Source organism: Boleophthalmus pectinirostris, unplaced genomic scaffold, assembly GCF_026225935.1.
Source record: "Boleophthalmus pectinirostris isolate CB_2022bp ecotype Guang Dong unplaced genomic scaffold, ASM2622593v1 HiC_scaffold_19, whole genome shotgun sequence".
In the NCBI taxonomy this organism is placed as follows: domain Eukaryota; kingdom Metazoa; phylum Chordata; class Actinopteri; order Gobiiformes; family Gobiidae; genus Boleophthalmus; species Boleophthalmus pectinirostris.
Genome location: NW_026571140.1, coordinates 3,623,661 through 3,644,648, shown reverse-complemented (window position 1 = coordinate 3,644,648; position 20,988 = coordinate 3,623,661). Strand labels below are relative to the sequence as shown.

The 20,988-nt window shown below is 40.0% G+C and overlaps 1 protein-coding gene across 8 annotated transcripts in view; it reads left to right on the top strand.

The window, feature by feature from the left end:
* Positions 1-20,988, top strand: part of myo9aa (myosin IXAa) — a 297,586-nt gene that overhangs the window by 204,907 nt on the left and 71,691 nt on the right. For all 8 annotated transcript variants that reach the window (XM_055155019.1, XM_055155018.1, XM_055155017.1 and 5 more), the window contains 2 exons: positions 6,782-6,898; positions 10,768-10,902. In XM_055155019.1, the coding sequence (XP_055010994.1) occupies positions 6,782-6,898; positions 10,768-10,902 (252 nt within the window). The remainder of the gene's footprint in view (positions 1-6,781; positions 6,899-10,767; positions 10,903-20,988) is intronic.

The following is a 20,988-nucleotide window of genomic DNA, read 5'->3' as shown; positions in this document are numbered from 1 at the left end:
AGGGGTACGAATAAAGAAANTGTTTTATATAAACATAATAAATTAGGAATCCAATTTTAAGAATTTAGTGAATTTGGGTGTTCAGGCAGGTGACAGGTGCTGACAGGGGAGGGGGTTAGGGGCTCATGGGCCCCCCCCCTAATAATTTATATTAGAGGCGGGCCCATTTGAGGTTTATTTCCCCAGGACCCTAAAATTCAGTCAGCGGGCCTGGTCTCTCTGGGTCCTCGGTTTTAGAGGTACTAGGGGTGGCCAGTCTTCCTCTGTGCTCTGTAATGGCCAGACTTTCTCTGGGGTCCTCGGTTTTAGAGGTACTAGGGGTGGCCAGTCTTCCTCTGTGCTCTGTAATGGCCAGACTTTCTCTGGGGTCCTCGTTTTTTGAGGTACCCGGAGCGGCCGTGGTTCCCCTGTGCTCTGGACTGGTCCCTGAATCTTTGGGACCTGGGTTGGCCTGTGGCTGTTGGTGAATTGACCTGGTCCGGGATATTGTGGGATGTTGACCGGTATGGCTTCCTGCGCTGGCCTGGAATGAACTCGGAATGGCCTGGGTTCCTCAACTAGCTCGGGTGTCTGGGCCGGTCTACATTGCTGTGCTGGTCTGGGACGAACTTTGAATGGCTTGGGTTCGTCGACTAGTCTAGGTTCTGTGACTGTCCTGGGATGAACTTGGAATGACCCAGGTTCCTGGATTGGTCTTGGTTCCTGGACTACTTTGGGTTCCGTGACTGTCCTGGCATGAACTTGGAATGACCTGAGTGGCCTGGGTCTCTCTGGGGTCCTCGGTTTTTGAGGTACTGGGAGTGGCAAAGGTTCCTCTGTGCTCAGGACTGGCCTGGGTCTCTCTGGGGTCCTCTGTTTTTGAGGTACTAGGGGTGGCCAGTCTTCCTCTGTGCTCTGTAATGGCCAGACTTTCTCTGGGGTCCTCTGTTTTTGAGGTACTAGGGGTGGCCAGTCTTCCTCTGTGCTCTGTAATGGCCAGACTTTCTCTGGGGTCCTCGTTTTTTGAGGTACCCGGAGCGGCCGTGGTTCCCCTGTGCTCTGGACTGGTCCCTGAATCTTTGGGACCTGGGTTGGGCTGTGTCTCTTGGTGAATTGACCTGGTCCGGGATATTGTGGGATGTTGACCGGTATGGCTTCCTGCGCTGGCCTGGAATGAACTCGGAATGGCCTGGGTTCCTCAACTAGCTCGGGTGTCTGGGCCGGTCTACATTGCTGTGCTGGTCTGGGACGAACTTTGAATGGCTTGGGTTCGTCGACTAGTCTGGGTTCTGTGACTGTCCTGGGATGAACTTGGAATGACCCAGGTTCCTGGATTGGTCTTGGTTCCTGGACTACTTTTGGTTCCGTGACTGTCCTGGCATGAACTTGGAATGACCTGAGTGGCCTGGGTCTCTCTGGGGTCCTCGGTTTTTGAGGTACTGGGAGTGGCAAAGGTTCCTCTGTGCTCAGGACTGGCCTGGGTCTCTCTGGGGTCCTCGGTTTTTGAGGTACTGGGAGTGGCAAAGGTTCCTCTGTGCTCAGGACTGGCCTGGGTCTCTCTGGGGTCCTCGGTTTTAGAGGTACTAGGGGTGGCCAGTCTTCCTCTGTGCTCTGTAATGGCCAGACTTTCTCTGGGGTCCTCGGTTTTAGAGGTACTAGGGGTGGCCAGTCTTCCTCTGTGCTCTGTAATGGCCAGACTTTCTCTGGGGTCCTCGTTTTTTGAGGTACCCGGAGCGGCCGTGGTTCCCCTGTGCTCTGGACTGGTCCCTGAATCTTTGGGACCTGGGTTGGCCTGTGGCTGTTGGTGAATTGACCTGGTCCGGGATATTGTGGGATGTTGACCGGTATGGCTTCCTGCGCTGGCCTGGAATGAACTCGGAATGGCCTGGGTTCCTCAACTAGCTCGGGTGTCTGGGCCGGTCTACATTGCTGTGCTGGTCTGGGATGAACTTTGAATGGCTTGGGTTCGTCGACTAGTATGGGTTCTGTGACTGTCCTGGGATGAACTTGGAATGACCCAGGTTCCTGGATTGGTCTTGGTTCCTGGACTACTTTGGGTTCCGTGACTGTCCTGGCATGAACTTGGAATGACCTGAGTGGCCTGGGTCTCTCTGGGGTCCTCGGTTTTTGAGGTACTGGGAGTGGCAAAGGTTCCTCTGTGCTCAGGACTGGCCTGGGTCTCTCTGGGGTCCTCGGTTTTTGAGGTACTAGGGGTGGCCGGTCTTCCCCTGTGCTCAGGACTCGACTGGGTTCCTGGACTGGTCTCAGTTTTGTCCTGGGATGAATGTGGAATGATGCAGGTTCCTGAGCTGGTCTTGTTTCCCGGACTACTCTGGGTTCCGGAGCGGTCCTGGGATGAACCTGAACTGGTCTGTGGTCCTGGTTTGGTCTACGTTCCTGGTTCCAGTGCTTCTGACTTGGCCTGGTCTGAACGTGGCCTGGCCTGGTCTTTTGCGGGCCTTTTGCCGCCGCCTGCTGTTGTGCCTTAAATTTGCGCTGCTGTTCTTCAACGTGCTGCCGGAACATCTCCTCCTCGTGTGGTTGGAGTTGAGGATTGTGACGTTCCATTAGCTCTTTGAAGCCCATCAGCTGCAGCATCTTCTCTGCTGCCAGGAACTTGGACTTTTGTTTGCTCGGACCCTCCGCCTGACACGACACTGAACCCACTCTCACCTCTGTCGTGTACGTGTAATCTGGGAAGGTCAGAACATTAACAATCTCAAACTCTGCTGGCTTCTGCCTCCTCGACATGAGGATTTCCAGCAGAGCACTGACAGGATTCTTCTTATAAAAGTAATACGGACGCTTGGTTAAGTCCATCGAGTCCATTTTATGTCGTGTGTGTGTATTAGGAATGAAGTTGTGATCTTCTATGTTCGCCTAGTCGATAAATCTACACGAAATTTCTCTTTAGATCTCAGTCAGCGGCTGATCTCTTCAGAAAGTCTGTTGTCTCGAGTCTGAGTGAAGCACTTACCTCCTCTTATACAATCTCTCATTCTTTGACTTTAAAGCTCAAAGGTCGTCGCCATAGCAACCCATCCATCCATCCATCAATTTTCGTCCTCTTATCCGGGGCCGGGTCGCGGGGGCAGTAGCCATAGCAACCACGCTTTGAAAATAGAATGTTTATGACAGGTTTACAGACAGGCTTTGTTTTGATTTAAAATGAAGAAGAATTCATTTTACTTCTCTGCTGAACTACAGCTTTGGAGTGGGCAATGTTACGGAATTTTGGTCCAAAGTGCAGCATCTGAGCTGAACCAGCACAGCGTGTCTTGTCTCTGTGCTCTGTCCTTTTCCCGTGACACTCCTGCCTGCTCTTCTGACACAGTGAGGGGACAAACGCGTCTTTCAGAACAAAACTAAACTTTGCTGTTATTTCGTTGGTCAAAAAGACAAAATGTAGAGTGAAAAAATGAACTGAAGACAGGCTTTAGAAAGTGAATCATAATAATACTGGCCTACATTTTCTTTCTGTAATGGTTTTCTAAACACTCAAAGATGCTGTACACAGAACAATCCAAAGAGGACATATAAAAAACAGGATGATCAGATTAAAAAGCAGGTTCGACACTGAGCGGTTCTAAATAGGTTAGATTCAGTTTCTTTATTCGTACCCCTGGGTAAATTTGTCTTGCAAACTTAAGAAGCTGGTCCCACATTTCACATTTCATTCATCCAGATTATGAACAATAAACATGTATAAAAACACAAATTACCAAATAAATCTTACAGTCCTCCAGTGCAGAATGGTTTGCTCCATAAACAATTACTTAAAATCACCCATCACGCCTGGCTAAAATCACAATAAATATAAAATATATGAAAAACACACAATTTTCCAAGACAAATGTACTAAAATCAATAGATAAATAGATTATAATTCAATAGAAAAATTGTTATGTTTTGTCCCTTTAAAAATAAATCTGTGTTTTAGGGTTAAGAGGTCAGAAGCAGAGTGTGACCACATGAAACATTGAAAAACTACAACTTCTTGACATCTCAAGGTGGAACGGAGAATTTGGAGGTTTGGAGATGTAAATCACACTCCCGGGCCACATACGGTTTGGTTTGGTTGACTCTGACTGAACGTTTAGGCTCATTTGGAATTACAAAATAAACATAATTTATCATTTTACCTCATGTATGGACTAAAGCTGCATTGCTTTTATTTTACAGATGTTTTTTTTTACGACATTTTTTGTAAGACAAACTCACTTTTTCATTGCTTAGTCATAATATGAACTCTTACCAGTCTGAGCAGCTCATCTAAACAATGTGATTTACTGCTTTTTATTAAAAAAATACAGTTCATATTATGCAGAAATGAGTTACTGTATTTTCCGAACTATAAGTCGCACCGGAGTATAAGTCACACCAGCCAAAAAATGCACAATGAAGAAGAAAAAAACATATAAGTTGCACTTTTTGGGGAAATGTATTTTATAAAATCAGAGACCAGGAACCGACATTTCATCTTGAATGTCAAGTTACAGTAATAACAACAGAACAGAGAACAACAGACTGAATAGGAGTTAATATGTTAACGTCACATATGAACAAACTTTTGTCCAGTCGACAAACTGAATTTCTCCTCTCCACGTCACATATGAACAGTTATTCAGATAATTATAGCATAAACAACAGAATATAAGTTTACCAAACTCTCCATCTCACTCCAAATCACTAAATCCACTGAATTCTTCATCGTCGGTGTCACTTCTGCGTGACCTCCAGAGATAAACCATAGATCCATGATGTAAACAGAGCGCCGCTTCTTCTTCTGTGTAGCTGTCGTCGGACTCAGAATCAGTTCCAGTTAGAATGATTTGGGCCTTTCTGAATCCCGACAGGATGGTTTCGATTGTCATTGAAGTTCAGGCTTTGTCGATTCATCCGGTGGCTTCCAGGAAAGTTTCATGGTGCATCCTCCCGGTTGCTGTGAAGCTGTGTTCTCCATCCCCACTTTCTGCCAGTCAATCACAAGTTTCTCGCTCACTCCAAACTTTCTCTCTGCTGCTTGATTATCGTTTTCGGCTGAATATTTCACTATTTGCAGCAGAACAACGGCTTTTTCTACAGGAGACATGTGCAGTAGAGTGAAGTGACAGTGGTACAGGAGTAATATTAGTACTACACACTGACACACGAGACTAGAGCCTCTTCCGGCTGTCAGTCTGAAAATGTTAATATAGAAGTCGCACTGGACTATAAGTCGCGGGAAACACCCAAACCATGAAAAAGTAGTATAGTTCGAAAGTATAGTTCAAATATAGGGTACATTTTTGCCTGGTGTCCTGTCGATCTGAGCTCCCTCGCGCTACATCACATGCCCTCAACCCCCTAAACGCTGTAACAGTTTAAACGTGTTGAGTTAAACTCCTGAGGCTTAAGTGAAGTAACAAGTAACATTTTAAAAGTGTTGTGGTTTTATTGTCTATTTTGACCAGTTAAGCAACGACATGTGCAGGTTCGATTTGCTAAGTGATTGAATAGTTTGAATCATTTTCTATACATCGCATTTTAGTTTGTTTCCATGTGTAGAAAATGTTGTAACTTTGTGTAGAAAGGTGCTGTATCAATAAAATATCATTGTATTATAATAGACATTTCACAATGTAGCCTTTGATATTAGCGTTAAATATTATATCATTACTATTTAATATAAAGATTTCAGTGTTAACAGGAATGAATTCTCTTATATAGTGAGCTACATCAACCCACATTCATATACGCTGTTTTTTGAGCGCTTAATTTATGCAAGTTAGTCGTGTAGTTTCAAGTTTTTTTTCTGTAAAAGGTAAACAAATCTGCTCAAAGCTGTGTGGATAGAGATCGTGGACACAGAAGCGAGTCAGTCCTCACTCTGAGCCGCTGCTCGTCTTAAAATCCAGTGTTACCTCATTGTCGGAAAAGACTTTTTACATTTGCCATCTCCCTCGGCTCAAAATCATCTGCTGCAACTTCACACTTCATTCCGTCGGTACGTTGTGAAGACGTGACACCAGCCGATCACGTGACGAGCGTTTCAAGTGGTTTTGCGTTACTGTGTGCTTTGACTGTGGACACAGAAATGACGTGTCTGGACGCAGATCGTTTCCGATACACTAATACGGTGACACTCGGATTCGTTTAACTGTAAACGGGTTTTAGTCCACTTTTTTATACAGTCTATAGGTTCTACAATCACAACTGAACCTGTTTATTCAGAGCCTTAACCTGCAGATAGAGACACATCCAAGTTTGTCTCATTCTATGGACAGAGCAGGCCTCAGGTGAAGCTCAGAACCTCCAGAATTCCCTCCCTGAGCTGCAGAGGCTGCACTAGCACTGACTCAGGATTGGTGCAGGTTCTGGGCTTCAGGTAGTGACCATTCAGATCAGAGAGAGACAATTTAGGTTTAAAGAAAATACATTTTAATTAATTCATTCATTAATTAATTTATTTTATTTTTTTTAGCTTTCTACCATATTCCCTCATCAAAAACATGCTTGAAGAGTTTTAAATGTCATCCATGCATGGTTGAGCAATTTAACAGTCTCTCTCAGGTCCTATTCGAACCCTTCTTACGGTTACCTGTAAGATACCGTTCAAAGCTCCGCCCACGAGCCCATGCTCCCACACGACAATTTTCCAAAAATGTACAAAAACATACAAAACTGCACACTACGACTTCACGAAGCTCTAGCTATCTTCCATACGGTTCCTCTGCAGTTCCGTTGGAGTGTGGAGGCTGGTGCAGGGGCTTCAGTGTTACAGTTTCAGAGTGATTGACTGATCCTCTTCCCTTATGTGCAGGCTGGGACGGTCCGGGACTCCATGGCCAAGTCTCTGTACTCTGCTCTGTTTGACTGGATCGTGTTCAGGATCAACCACGCTCTGCTCAACATCAAGGACCTGGAGGAGCCCACCAAGGTACACCCACATATCCAGCTTTTTTATTATTATTATTTTACTTTTTATTATTTCTTAAGGTGACTAATATAACATTGCGATTAAACTTAGGCCTGTATGTTTTTTATTTATATTTGTTTATATTTATGTATATGTATTTATATTTATTTATTTATATTTATTATTAGTTTACTATTTCTTAAGCGTATACAAATTACAGATAAGCTTAGTCATACAAGCTCTTTTTGTTCACGCTTTTTTTTTCTTATTTATTATTAAATTGACCAAGTGTGTATAAAATTACAAAAAAAAATTGGCCGTACATTTTATTTTATTTATTTATTTATTGCCAAGTGTATAGAAAATTACAGATAACCTTAGCCATATATACTTTTATTGTATTTATTTATTTTTTTTTTTGCAATTTTCTTTTATTATTTCTTAAGGTGACCAAGTGTATATAAAATTACAAATACACGTAGTCATAAATGTTTTCATAGTGCTCCCACGTGTCCATATATAGAGTTTTCTTTGTCAAAATATTTAATTTTAAGCCCCGTTTATCCTTTTAGTCTTTCATTCTTTTTTATTATGATATTCATTCATCAAATTTTATATTATTGACTTAACTTTCATTATTTAGAATTATTATATTTTATTGTTAACATGTTCATTTAGCTTTTTATATTATTAATTTGAATTTCATTATTTAGAATTACTTCATATTATAGGTTTTCATTTAAAGGCGCCTTGTGTAACTTTTCTGGTGCAAGGTCTGTTTCTTCATGGAGATGTTATTGTTTTATCTGGAATGTTTCACAGTATGGCATTAAACCTTTCTATCTCCACGGAAACTAAACCAGGCCAAGTTCCAGGCCAGATCTGTGGAGAGGTGACCCTGCTAACAGTCAGAATATTTAGTTTTCTAGGTATTTTTGAGCTTTAAAACCAGCTGAAACTGAATGAATGTAAGATAGAGCTGTTTAATGTCACACTGTGGAACATTCCAGGCAGAGCATAGAAACAAGCAGGTAACAGACCCCCAATCAGAAAGTTACACAGTGCACCTTTAAATTATTGAGCATCATTTTGAAAAAAATATAGAGTACAATAAATAAACAAACAAAACAATATAAGGCATAACTGTCGCTTCTCTTTCCTAGAAAACATGACAAACTCAACTGAGAAAAAAAAAAACATGCTTCCATAACATCTACCTTTTTATGTACAGGTCCACTCATAACCAAGGCTAATGATTCATACGACTTTACTGTAGACATCCAATCGTTTTATTATCTTCCAGGAGCTTTAGATAAGTTATTGTAGTCTTAAATCTTATTGCGCTTTACAAGCCTCTGGAAGTGCTTTACAGCTGCTCAGAGTAGTCAAAAGTATCAAAAATCAGATACTAATGGATAATAAAACTAGTATCGACGTTAGATACTCATTTGAGCAGGTATTGATTCTAAAAATTCACATTGACAGGACAGAAATGAAGCTTTCCTGAATAGTTTTAGAATGATATTGAATTTTGGATTAGGGATTAAACAAATATAAGACCATAAAGTACTATGATGTAATGTTGAAAATTCCATTCTATTGTCTTAAGAAAGGGTGTTTTTAATTATAGTTGTAGTATCGATGGCGAGTCCATTCCGTATTATTGATATAGATTTTGAAATGTTAGTATTATAACGGCACTACTTTGCATACAGACATTCAATCGTTTTATTATCTTCCAGGAGCAGTAGATAAGTTATTATAATATTAACTTTTATTGGACTTTTACAAGCCTCTCGTAGAGCTTTACAGAGTCCATTACACACATCAGGCCACACACCGTCGCAAGCTTCTTCTGTAGTAAGGCTGAACAATTTTTCTAACGAGCATTGCGATTAGATTTCTGATTTATGTTTAGGATTCTGTTCAAAATTTTGTACAAATTTGACCAAAAGACAAAAATATGAACAGATAAAAACCAATCGAAGGACCTCATTTCAGAACATGTTTGTATACACTGAAACTAGTCAAGAGTACAGCGGGGGTCTCCATCCTGCAGCTCTCCACCCTCTTCCAAGGAGCTTTTGAAATTGTTCTGTTGTGCTGAATAACAATTTAGTGCACATAAAGCAGATGTCACTGAGACAAACAATTAGTAGTATAATATAATGTGACTATTTTTATTCCTCAAACCCCCCTCCCATTATCCTCCCCTATACTACTACTACTACTACTATTACTACCTACCACCACTACTACCTACCACCACTACTACCTACCACCACTACTACTACTACTACTACTACCTACTACTACCTACTACCTACCACCAACTACTACTACTACTATCTACCACAAACTAACTACTACTATCTACCACCAACTACTACCTATCACCAACAACTACGACTACCTACCATCACCACCAACTACTACTACCACCTACCAACTACAATCAACAACTACAACTACTTACCACTAGGGATGGGCATGATTAATCGATTAATCGATAATTGATCATTAAGAATTTCATCGATTACGTTCATTTTAATCGACAAACCGAATGTAGGTTGCTGTGTGTATCGTGACCAAACAGGTGTGTACATGTGTCTCTGCATCAGAAGGAGCGAGACACAAACAGAAACAGTCGATCAACCTGCAACGTACCAAAGCACAAGTGTGTATTTAACGATGACTTGTGCAAGAAATTCCACGCTTTCCATTGCGTTCGGGACAAGTGTGAGTTCATGTGCACAGTGTATAAAGCAGCACATATGTTTCAGTGTCCAGTGGGAAAAAGTTTTACCAGGTGAGAGTCGCGCAATGTCAATGACGAGTCCCCACCTCCCTCCCCCTGTACGGTGTCCTGGTTTTGACAAACAGAAATCTGGTCACACTAACCTGTATTCCACTGAGTCATGTCTTTTAATCCGACAGAAATTGAACCGCATCAGCGACACAAGAGCTGTAGTTTTATCTTCGCTTAGTTTATGCAAATTAGTGATGTGGTTTTAAGTTTTGTTTCTGTTAGAGTTGAACAAAACTGAATTAAACACATTATAATGTCAAACGGGCTGATGTGGCTCTAGAGTCGTTATGGTTTATGTGTCGTAAAGTTGAATTTATTTATGCAGATTAGTAGTGCAGATAGTAATAATAATGATGATCATTTTAATATAAAAACGTTAATGATTAATCGATAATTGATCATTAATTCTTTCGACGATCGATTAAGAAAATTTCATCAAATGCCCATCCCTACTTACCACCAACAACTACTACTACCTATTATCTATCAACAGCAACTACTACAACCTACCACCACCAACAACTACAACAACAACCTATTACTACTGCTATTGCTATTACTATTAGTACTAGTACTAGTACTACTACTACTAATAATAATAATAATACCAAAAAAGTGGGGGGGGTAGTATTACTGGTACTATTACGATTAATATTATTACTAATAATACTACTACTAATAATAATAATATAATACCACTAATAATAATACTACTAATAATAATAAAATAAAATGAATAAATATAAGGAAAAGAGGCAAATACTTTTTAGTTTTTTGCGGCTGCTAAAATGAGTAACTCTCTGGCATTTTTGTTTTGTAAAGCTCATCAGAGAAAAAAAGATTGGAGACCCCTGGAGTACAGAGTAGAGATGGCCCAGTACAGATACTACGACCATATCACCAAGAACCAGTCATCACATTTCAATCACTATTTTCAAACAGTTGAGAGAAATGCCTTGCCCTTGAACACAAAGATAATATTGTAGAACTTTTAAATAGTATTTTCTACTGTTGCTTTGTAAACGTTGCTGAACACTGAGTTGATTGTACCTTGTGTGTGTTTGTGTGTGTGTTTGCTCAGATCCTGTCCATCGGAGTTCTGGACATCTTTGGGTTCGAGGATTACGAGAACAACAGCTTTGAACAGTTCTGCATCAACTTCGCCAACGAGCGTCTGCAGCATTACTTCAACCAGCACATTTTCAAACTGGAGCAGGTAAGACTCCTCACTACTCAGGGATTTTAAGGAATATAACAAATGTTTGACAGTTTTACTAGACTTTTAACTAGGGCCTGATTTGAATTTATTCTTGTCGAGATGTATGCTCTTTATACCATGCATTGGTTAAATCTGCTAAATAGGAAAATATATTCTATTGCTGCTTTCAGATGACATCACAGCATATTATAAGCATTTTATTTAATACAGATGGGGGACAGCTAAAGTAAATACATTTAAAAAGTAGGTTTTGGTTTGTAAAATGGCAAGTTAATGGGTCTAGGCACTGATAAAAAATATGACATTAAAGATTTGTGAATAAACCTTTTGGCTATGTCATGACAAAGTACTATATCATTAACAGGAAAATGTATCTCTTGTCCCCATTTGTGAGTATGACATTATCACATTCTAGCATTTACTTGAGTTACCCATAGACTGTATATATAGACATATCTAACACTTTAGCCCTCTCGTTCCAAATAGGAAATGAGCTTGGGTGGGAAGTGGTTCCTTTGAGTTTTAACCTGCTCTACATGATCCTGGTCTTTGTACTTAACAATTGTGTCACTATTGTGTCCGTAAATCAAGATATGAACATTAATAACAGCAAATCCGGTGCCTTCTTTCTCAGAGGTCGTTCCCGCTAGCGTTAACAACAGGTTGATTGACAGCTTTGTTGCTAAGCGAACGCCCCCTACTTAACCAGCGCTGCGAGAGAGCGTGTGCGTTTAACAGCCTTGCTTCTGAGTGGCTGTTTGGTTTCTCGTTTCGATTTCCAAGTATAGCTTCTAGGGATGGGCATTTGATTAAATTTTCTTAATCGATCATCGTGAGAATTAACGATCAATTATCGATTAATCATTAACGTTTTTTATATTAAAATGATCATCATTATTATTACTATCTGCACTACTAATCTGCATAAATCAATTCAACTTTACGACATATAAACCGTGACGACTCTAGAGCCACATCAGCCCGTTTGACATTATAATGTGTTTAATGCAGCTTTGCGCAACTCTCACAGAAACAAAACATAAAACCGCATGGCTAATTTGCATAAATTAAGCAAAGAAATGAAACAGCTCTTGTACGCTGGTGCGGCACGACTCAGTGGAATACAGGTTAGTGTGACCATATTTGCGTTTGTCAAAACCAGGACACCGCACGGGGGGAGGGAGGTGGGGACTCGTCATCGACATTGCGCGACTCTCACCTGACAAAACTTTTTCCCACTGGACACCGACACATATGTGCTGCTTTATACACTGTGCACATGGACTCACACTTGTCCCGACCTGAATGGAAAGCGTGGAATTTCTTGTACAAATCATCGTTAAATATACATTTGTGCTTCGGGACATTGCAGACTGACCGACTGTCTCGCTCCTTCTGAGTGCAGAGAGCTACATGCAAGAGCAACCTTTGATTAAAATGAACATAATCGATGAAATTCTTAATGATCATTTATCGATTAATCAACTAATCAACTAATCATGCCCATCCCTAATAGCTGCTGTAACTGCTTGTTTGGTCATAACAGAGCCTTATGGGTGACATCACACTCACTTAGTCAGTCCAGTTGTAACTAATACAGAAGTTACTGACAGGGTCACCTTTTTCATCCAGTCAGCCACATTGTTACTAAGAATCATGGGAAACCAGCTGTCTGACACTATCCCAGACACGGCATTCTCATAGAACTATGATCAAATCTGGAAACTGAACTGAAGATGGCGTTGTATTGTCTTTCAGCGGCCTGTGCTCACTGGTGCATGGTCCCAAAAAAATGTTTCTCTTCCACATTTACTTCCTCAAGCCGGGCGAGCACCTCCCACCCATGTGACGTCTGTTATGTGCACGGTGAGGAGCATTTGGACCAGTCAGATCGAGAGCCGCTAGAGCGGAACTAGTGCGGACTTGGAGCGATGAGGCCAAATCTTACAAAACTAACTTTTAGGCTCTTTGAGGATTTAACCTCTCCAGGCAGGCGTTGCAGATTTGCAACAGCTAAATGCCAATTACCTACTTACTCCACATCCATATTTTATGAGCTTTTTTTACTCAGGAGCCTTTTTTCCCATCCATGCTGATAAACGTGGACAAATGGCAACACACAAACTGCCTGCCAGAAGTGCAAAGTACTTTTGTTGTTTACAAAGGATAAAAAAGTCAGGATTGTCTATTACTACCCCATATGATAATTTTCCCCAAATATCAGATTTTTCCTGATACAAAAAATGTATTTGAGCCTGAGAAGGTTAAAGGGACAGTTTGGAATTTTAGACATAGGGCCACATTTTCTAGTGAGCCAGAGTGTTGCAGACGTGTGGAGACACTTTTTGAAATCTTCCATCCAGTCCTTGTATTTGCAGAGGTCACTGGTGCTAGACTAGTGCATGTCAATAGCCATATTTATCCTGCCACTAAAAACAGTCTTACCCACTCCACAAAACACCCAAAGCAAATCTATTATTACACCAGACTGTCCATGTGAATGTCTGTGTCGATAGAATAATTTTAGAAGTAAAATCTTAGAAGTAAAACCAACCTTGCATTTGAAGGTTTTATGTGTGAGCAGCAGCAGCGAGTTGTACATAGAGACCTTGGCAGTGGAGGACTGATATCACCTGCCACCTGTTTTACCAGGTCTATAATAGTTTGTTTACCTGCAGCTGCCATAGCAACACATAGAGCACATGAAGAAGCCTGTTACAGAAATGTTAAAATGTTTATGTTGTGAAAATAGAAAAGAACCCTACAAAATCCAACTTTTGAAGTTATTGATCTCCTATCAGCCAAACACAGGCACTTTGAATTCCCAAAAAATGCTGTTCGCTCTATGGGAGAATTCTTTCTGGGCCCAAGCTCCCAGGCGGTAGGTCTCGGGCCAGGACAGAGGGGAAATGCCTTATCCAGTTTTTTATTATAGATCCATGGTGATTCTCTGTCACGGTGTATTTTCGAGTGTGTGAATAAAGCAAATAGTAGCAGAGATTGGAGAAGGAAACAACTGCCCGACACTCCCCAGACATATGTTTATGTGTCATGGTGCCAAATTGCAGAAAGGGCCAAGGGGGCGAGGCTGAAAGTTCAAACTTATGTTCTGGACTCATGTTCTGGCCCTTCAATACAAATGATTTCTCCAAAGAACTAAATCCTAGTTCGTTTATTCTTTTGATTATAATCTAAACCAGATATGCCCTTTTTGATCCAAATTGGTTCACTTGCACCATTTTGGCTTTTGGCATCGGCAAACTAAATCTATAATCACAGAAATTACTCAACTAATTACCATTTCAGATTTTTTTCGTCATAAAAATAGAAATCGTCTGCAAACCTCACTTATCCCTTTAGATTGTCGATCCTCATCACCGTATTTTCCACTCGTGTGATTCATTTGACAGCGGATGTTACCGTGTAGTCTGAGCTTATCACTTACACAGAAAAAGGATTTGGACATAACGTTACACAACTGAGAGTGAGTCAGTACCACCAGCAGCTCGGCTCAGGGAGTGGACTCACTTCAAAAGGCTCTAAAAGTCATGGCTGCAGTTTCTGGTTTCTCTATAAATGTGAACAGGGACTGAATCTAAGAAAAACATGTTAAGAGTTGTGGTAATAATAATGGTGGTGGTGGTAATAGTAGTAATTGGTGGCTGTAGGTAATAGGTGTTTGTAGTGGTAGTTGCTGGTGGCAGGTCGTAGTGATAATAGTAGTTGTTAGTAGTAGTTAGTAGGAGGTAGTAGTAGTAGTTGGTGGTAGGTAGTAGTAGTAGTTGATGGTAGGTAATAGGTGGTAGGTTGTTGTTGTTGTTGGTGGTGGTGGTGGTAGGTTGTAGTAGTTGTTGTTGATAGGTGGTAGTAGTTGTTGGTGGTAAGTAGTTGTAGTAGTTGGTGGTAGGTTGTTGTAGTAGTTGTTGGTGGTAGTTCGTAGTAGGGATGGGCATGATTAGTCGATTAATCGATAATTGCTCACTAAGAATTTCATCGATTATGTTCATTTTAATTGACAAACCAAATGTAGGTTGCTGTGTGTAGTGTGACCAAACAGGTGTGTACATGTGTGTCTGCACTCAGAAGGAGCGAGACACAAACATTCAGTCAGTCTGCAACATACCGAAGCACAAATGTGTATTTAACGATGACTTCTACAAGAAATTCCACGCTTTCCGTTCCGGTCGGGACAAGTGTGAGTCCATGTGCACAGTGTATAAAGCAGCACATATGTTTCGGTGTCCAGTGGGAAAAAGTTTTACCAGGTGAGAGTCGCTCAATGTGGATGACGAGTCCCCACCTCCCTCCCCCCGTACGGTGTCCTGGTTTTGACAAACAGAAATCTGGTCACACTAACCTGTATTCCATTGAGTCGTGTCTTTTAATCTGACAGAAATTGACCGCATCAGCGACACAAGAGCTGTAGTTTTATCTTCGCTTAGTTTATGCAAATTAGCGATGTGGTTTTAAGTTTAGTTTCTGTGAGAGTTGCGCAAAACTGAATTAAACACATTATAATGTCAAACGGGCTGATGTGGCTCTAGTGTCGTTACTGTTTATATGTCGTAAAGTTGAATTTATTTATGCAGATTAGTAGTGCAGATAGTAATAATAATGATGATCATTTTAATATAAAAACGTTAATGATTAGGCAAGACAAGTTTATTTGTATAGCACGATTCGTACACAAAGTAATTCAAAGTGCTTTACAGAATAAGAAATACATTAAAATCATAATAAAAACAAATCAAAACATAAATAATCATGAAGATTAAAATTTAAAAAAGACATAAATTGGAGAGAAGAGTGCGGAATGAAAACCTTTCAGTTATTTGCACAGTTAAACAGAAATGTTTTGAGTCTGGATTTAAACAGCGTCACAGAAGAGTCTGTCTCACATGTTCAGACTGTTCCAGGTTTTAGCTGCATGAACCTGAAACTCTGACTCCCCTTGTTTAGTCGTGACTCTGGGCACCAGCAGGAGTTGGTCCCTGAGCTCCTCAGAGTGTGAGATGTTCATATGACACTAACATGTCACAGATGGACTTTGGTGCTCGGTCATGGAGACACTTGTACAAGTAGAGCTGCTTTAAAGTCTCTGAGCCACAGGAGCCAGAGCAGAGACCTGAGACCAGGACGCATGTGCTCGTACTTCCTAGTTCGAGTCAGGACCCGAGCTGCAGCGTTCTGGATGTTCTGCAGCGTCTCACAGCTCGTAATTAATCGATAATCGATCGTTAATTCTTCCGACGATCGATTAAGAAAATTTCATCGAATGCCCATCCCTAGTTTGTAGTAGTAGTAGTAGTAGTAGTAGTAGTAGTAGTAGTAGTAGTAGTAGTAGTAGTAGTAGTAGTAGTAGTAGTAGTAGTAGTAGTTGTTGTAGTTGTAGTTGTAGTTGTAGTTGTAGTTGTTGTAGTAGTAGTTGTTGTTGTTGTGTTGTTGTTGTTGTTGTAGTAGTTGTTGTTGTTGTTGTAGTTGTAGTTGTTGTTGTAGTTGTTGTTGTTGTTGTTGTTGTAGTTGTTGTTGTTGTTGTTGTAGTTGTTGTAGTAGTTGTTGTTGTTGTAGTTGTTGTAGTTGTTGTAGTTGTTGTAGTAGTAGTTGTTGTTGTAGTAGTAGTTGTTGTTGTAGTTGTTGTAGTAGTAGTAGTTGTTGTAGTTGTAGTTGTAGTAGTTGTAGTAGTTGTAGTAGTAGTTGTAGTAGTTGTAGTAGTAGTAGTTGTTGTAGTTGTAGTAGTTGTTGTAGTTGTAGTAGTAGTAGTAGTAGTAGTTGTAGTAGTAGTAGTAGTAGTAGTAGCAGTAGTAGTAGTAGTAGCAGTAGTAGTAGTAGTAGCAGTAGCAGTAGTAGAAGTAGTAGTTGTTGTGGTAGTTGTGGTAGTAGTAGTGGTGGTAGGTTGTAGTAGTTGTTGGTGGTAGATAATACTTGTTGATGATAGTTAGTAGATAGTAGTAATTGTTGTTGTGGTGGGTAGTAATAGTTGTTGGTGGTAGATGGTAGTAGGTATTTGTTGGTAAGTAGTAGTAGTAGTAGTAGTAGTAGTAGTAGTAGTAGTAGTTGGTAGGTGGTAGGAAACAACTCAAAACTGGAAGAAAAAAAATAAAACATTTCAGGAGATTTCATCATGAAGCTCATGGAGAGAAATCCAAGGGTTTGCAGCCCTGTCAACAAAGTAAAGGGTGGATACTTGGAGTAAACATTAAAGAGAATGTTTTGTAAAACTGACTTTTCGCAACCTTTACCATGTTATTACGTCATTTCCTCATCAAAAACATGCTCGGAGAAGTTTTAGGTGTCGTGCATGTATGTTTGAGTCTCTCTTGGGCCAAACCCTCTTTATGGTTAGCTGTAAGAGTCTGTGCCCACAAGACTACATTACCCATGCTCCCATACGAAAATTCTCCATAAATATACAAAAACATGATGCGAAATAATACACTGCAACTTCACAAATCTGACACAATGTAGAGTAGTTTTATTACTGTTGTGATGGTGCTCTGAAGGGGGAGCGACTTAACGTTTTGGGCAAATATAGCCTTTTCCAAACGATTAAAGGTAACATGGTGATCTAAATATGTTATCTAGAAGTGAAATACATCCCCTTTAAGAAAAACTTTGACTGTCTAAATCATTTGACTGGTAACGTACTTAAACTAGAATTTGACAGCTCTTCCTCTTCTTCTCCTCCTTGGTGAGAATGAAAATCGTACACATTTCTTCACAGGGCGGTTCAGTGGAAAAACCCGTGCACTCGTCTCTATGGCTGAGTAAGAACCAATGAAATGATTCAAAGGGTTTGCCAATAGTCGTGCGCTTCATGTTTCCACTGCAGCCCTCTCACATCCTGCACTGCACTTACATATAACCACTGAGTCACTCTGCTACTTCTGCTCCAGGTTTACTTAAGGCCAGTGCACGGGCCATTTATCAGGGCTCGGTCCACATCTGCTTTTCTACCATTTTGTGACTTGAAAGGAGCTCTACCTGATTTTTACGGCCTCGAAAACGTGAAAAACAGAAGCCATTTGAAACAGTTTGCAGAGGTCCAAAGTTATTCTTCACTTACCTTTTGCATTCCGACCGTGCTAATTATTCACCGTGATGAGTTTATAACCGCTTTCAAAAACTTTCAGAGGTCAGCGCGGAGGTTTGCACATACTGTAAAGCTACTAATTAGTATGGTAACAGTGCACATCCTGATTATAGACAATAAAATATGTTCGAACAGATGCAGAGACTATACTGTAGTCATATCTTAAACTTAGATTTAGACAAACTTTATTGATCTACAAAGGAAGTGACTTGCACCCAGTAGCTCTCACATCATAATAGGGGTGTGCAAAAATATTGAAATATCGATATATCGTATAATTTAATGTGGTGATACATTATCGATATCATGGGCTGCAGTATTGATATATCGTCAAGAGTATTTTTTGGTGTATTTTACTCAATTATTTTGTTACAGCTACAGTTTTGTTTCTTGTTTAGAGGAAGGAAACTCGTTTATACGACATATTTGACATTTTCAGAGTTTTAAGGATTAAAATGTTTGTGTTTCATATGAACTTTGCACAAGAAGTGGTTTAACAAAGACGTTTAGTATCACAGCCACAATTTAGCCCTTATTTTTTTATTGAATCGTTATGAAATATATCGTATTGAATCGAACGTGCAATTTATCGAGATATGTATCGTATCATGGCCTGTGTATCAAGGTATATCATATCAGCAGCAACTTAATGTTTCCCAGCCCTACATCACAACATCATATAGTGTATTTTTGCACCGGACTGTAAGTTGCACTTTTTGGGGGGAAATGTATTTTCTAAAATCAGAGAACAGGAACTGACATTTCCTGTGTCAAGTTCTAGTAATAAGAATAGAACAGAGAACAACAGACCGTTAACGTCACATATGAACAGTTCTTCAGATAAACTATAACATAAACAACAGAACAAAACAAATTTAGCAAATTCTCCATCTCACTCCAAATCACTAAATCCATTCAATTCTTCATCCTCTGTGTCACTTCTGAGCATCTCCACGACCTCCGGAGGTAAACGGAGTAAGAATTATTTCAGCCTTTCTGAATCCCGATAGAATGGTTTCGATTGTCACTGAATTCACTTAAATTTTACATTTTTAGTGGTGTAGAAGTAATGGTGCAATTGACTGACATGATACAGACAGGACAGAGGCTCTTTCTGCAGGAGACATGCGCAGTAGAGTGAAGTGACAGTGACACAGGAGGAACAGGAGCAGGAGATACTCACACACAAGACTAGAGCCTCTCGCGGCGTCAATATGAACATTTTAATATGTAAGTCGCACCGGAGTATAAGTTGCAGGAAACACCCAAATGATGAAAAAAGTGCGACTTGTAGTCCAAAAAATATGGTAAATAACAAAGAGTAAAACATATAAATGGTAATAATAAATTCTAAATAAGTAGCAATAATGACAGCAAGAGACAGGTTAAGGACATAATTATTTAAATGTATATGTACAAGTCAAAATAAAATAGAAAAATAATTAATAAAAAAATCTCAGCTATATACAAGAGGTCATGAGGAAAACAGTGCAAAAAAGGACAGCTTATACAAAATATCTGTAGAGATAGACTGATATAGCAGGCCTAGTTTTTAGTGTCACTCTTAAATCTCCAGCACAGACTGATATGTTATTTTTGGTCAGTCCTTAAGAATACACATAAAGCTTACATGTTGACTTTGGCCATTTAAATAAAAAGGCCTTTTAAATATATGTTTCGACTTTTACTTCTTTGGAACGCCTGGATTCCGTTGTGTCTAAAACACATAAAGCTTTATTTGAACTAGAGATGGGCATGATTAGTCGATTAATCGATAATTGATCATTAAGAATTTCATCGATTACATTCATTTTAATCGACAAACCAAATGTAGGTTGCTGTGTGTAGTGTGACCAAACAGGTCTGTACATGTGTCTCTGCACTCAGAAGGAGCGAGACACAAACAGTGGGTCAGTCTGCAACGTACTGAAGCACAAATGTGTATTTAACGATGATTTGTACAAGAAATTCCACGCTTTCTGTTGCGTTGGGGACAAGTGTGAGTCCATGTGCACAGTGTATAAAGCAGCACATATGTTTCAGTGTCCAGTGGGAAAAAGTTTTACCAGGTGAGAGTCGCGCAATGTGGATGACGAGTCCCCACCTCCCTCCCCCCGTACGTGTCCTGGTTTTGACAAACACAAATCTGGTCACACTAACCTGTATTCCACTGAGTCATATTTTTTAATCTGACAGAAATTGAACCACATCAGCGACACAAGAGCTGTAGTTTTATCTTCGCTTAGTTTATGCAAATTAGCGATGCAGTTGTAAGTTTAGTTTCTGTGAGAGTTGTGCAAAACTGAATTAAACACATTATAATGTCAAACGGGCTGATGTGGCTCTAGAGTGGTTACGGTTTATATGTCGTAAAGTTGAATTTATTTATGCAGATTAGTAGTGCAGATAGTAATAATAATGATGATCATTTTAATATAAAAACGTTAATGATTAATCGATAATCGATCGTTAATTCTTCCGACGATCGATTAAGAAAATTTCATCAAATGCCTGTCCCTAGTCTGAACACTTAAGTGCAAATAGATAACTGCACAAAATGTGACTACACAGCTCTTTTATATTGGCATCAGTATTGGCATCTGGAAAAAAAATCTGTCGATCTCTGTATATATACTGGTCCAGGACAGATATTGGTCAAATACATGGAAAAAAAAATCAAGAACAGGGTCTTAAAGTGGTTTATTTTAGAAGCAGAGATCAAATCATTGTAACTGTAACTGAAATGACGTCATATCTTGTATTTGTTCAGTCAAGTATTACATTTTACATTCTGTATTTAACGACACTAATTGTTTTATATAAACAAATGTTGATCTTCAGTCGCACTGGCTTCATTTTATATACTTTTTTAAGCTCTGATTCATTTCTTGAAATAAGTAAAGTTTAAGAAATGTAATTATCTGTGACCTCAATTACACAGCAAACATGTTCAAACAGCACGGTCATGTTAGAATCTGGTGTTTTGGTTCTCA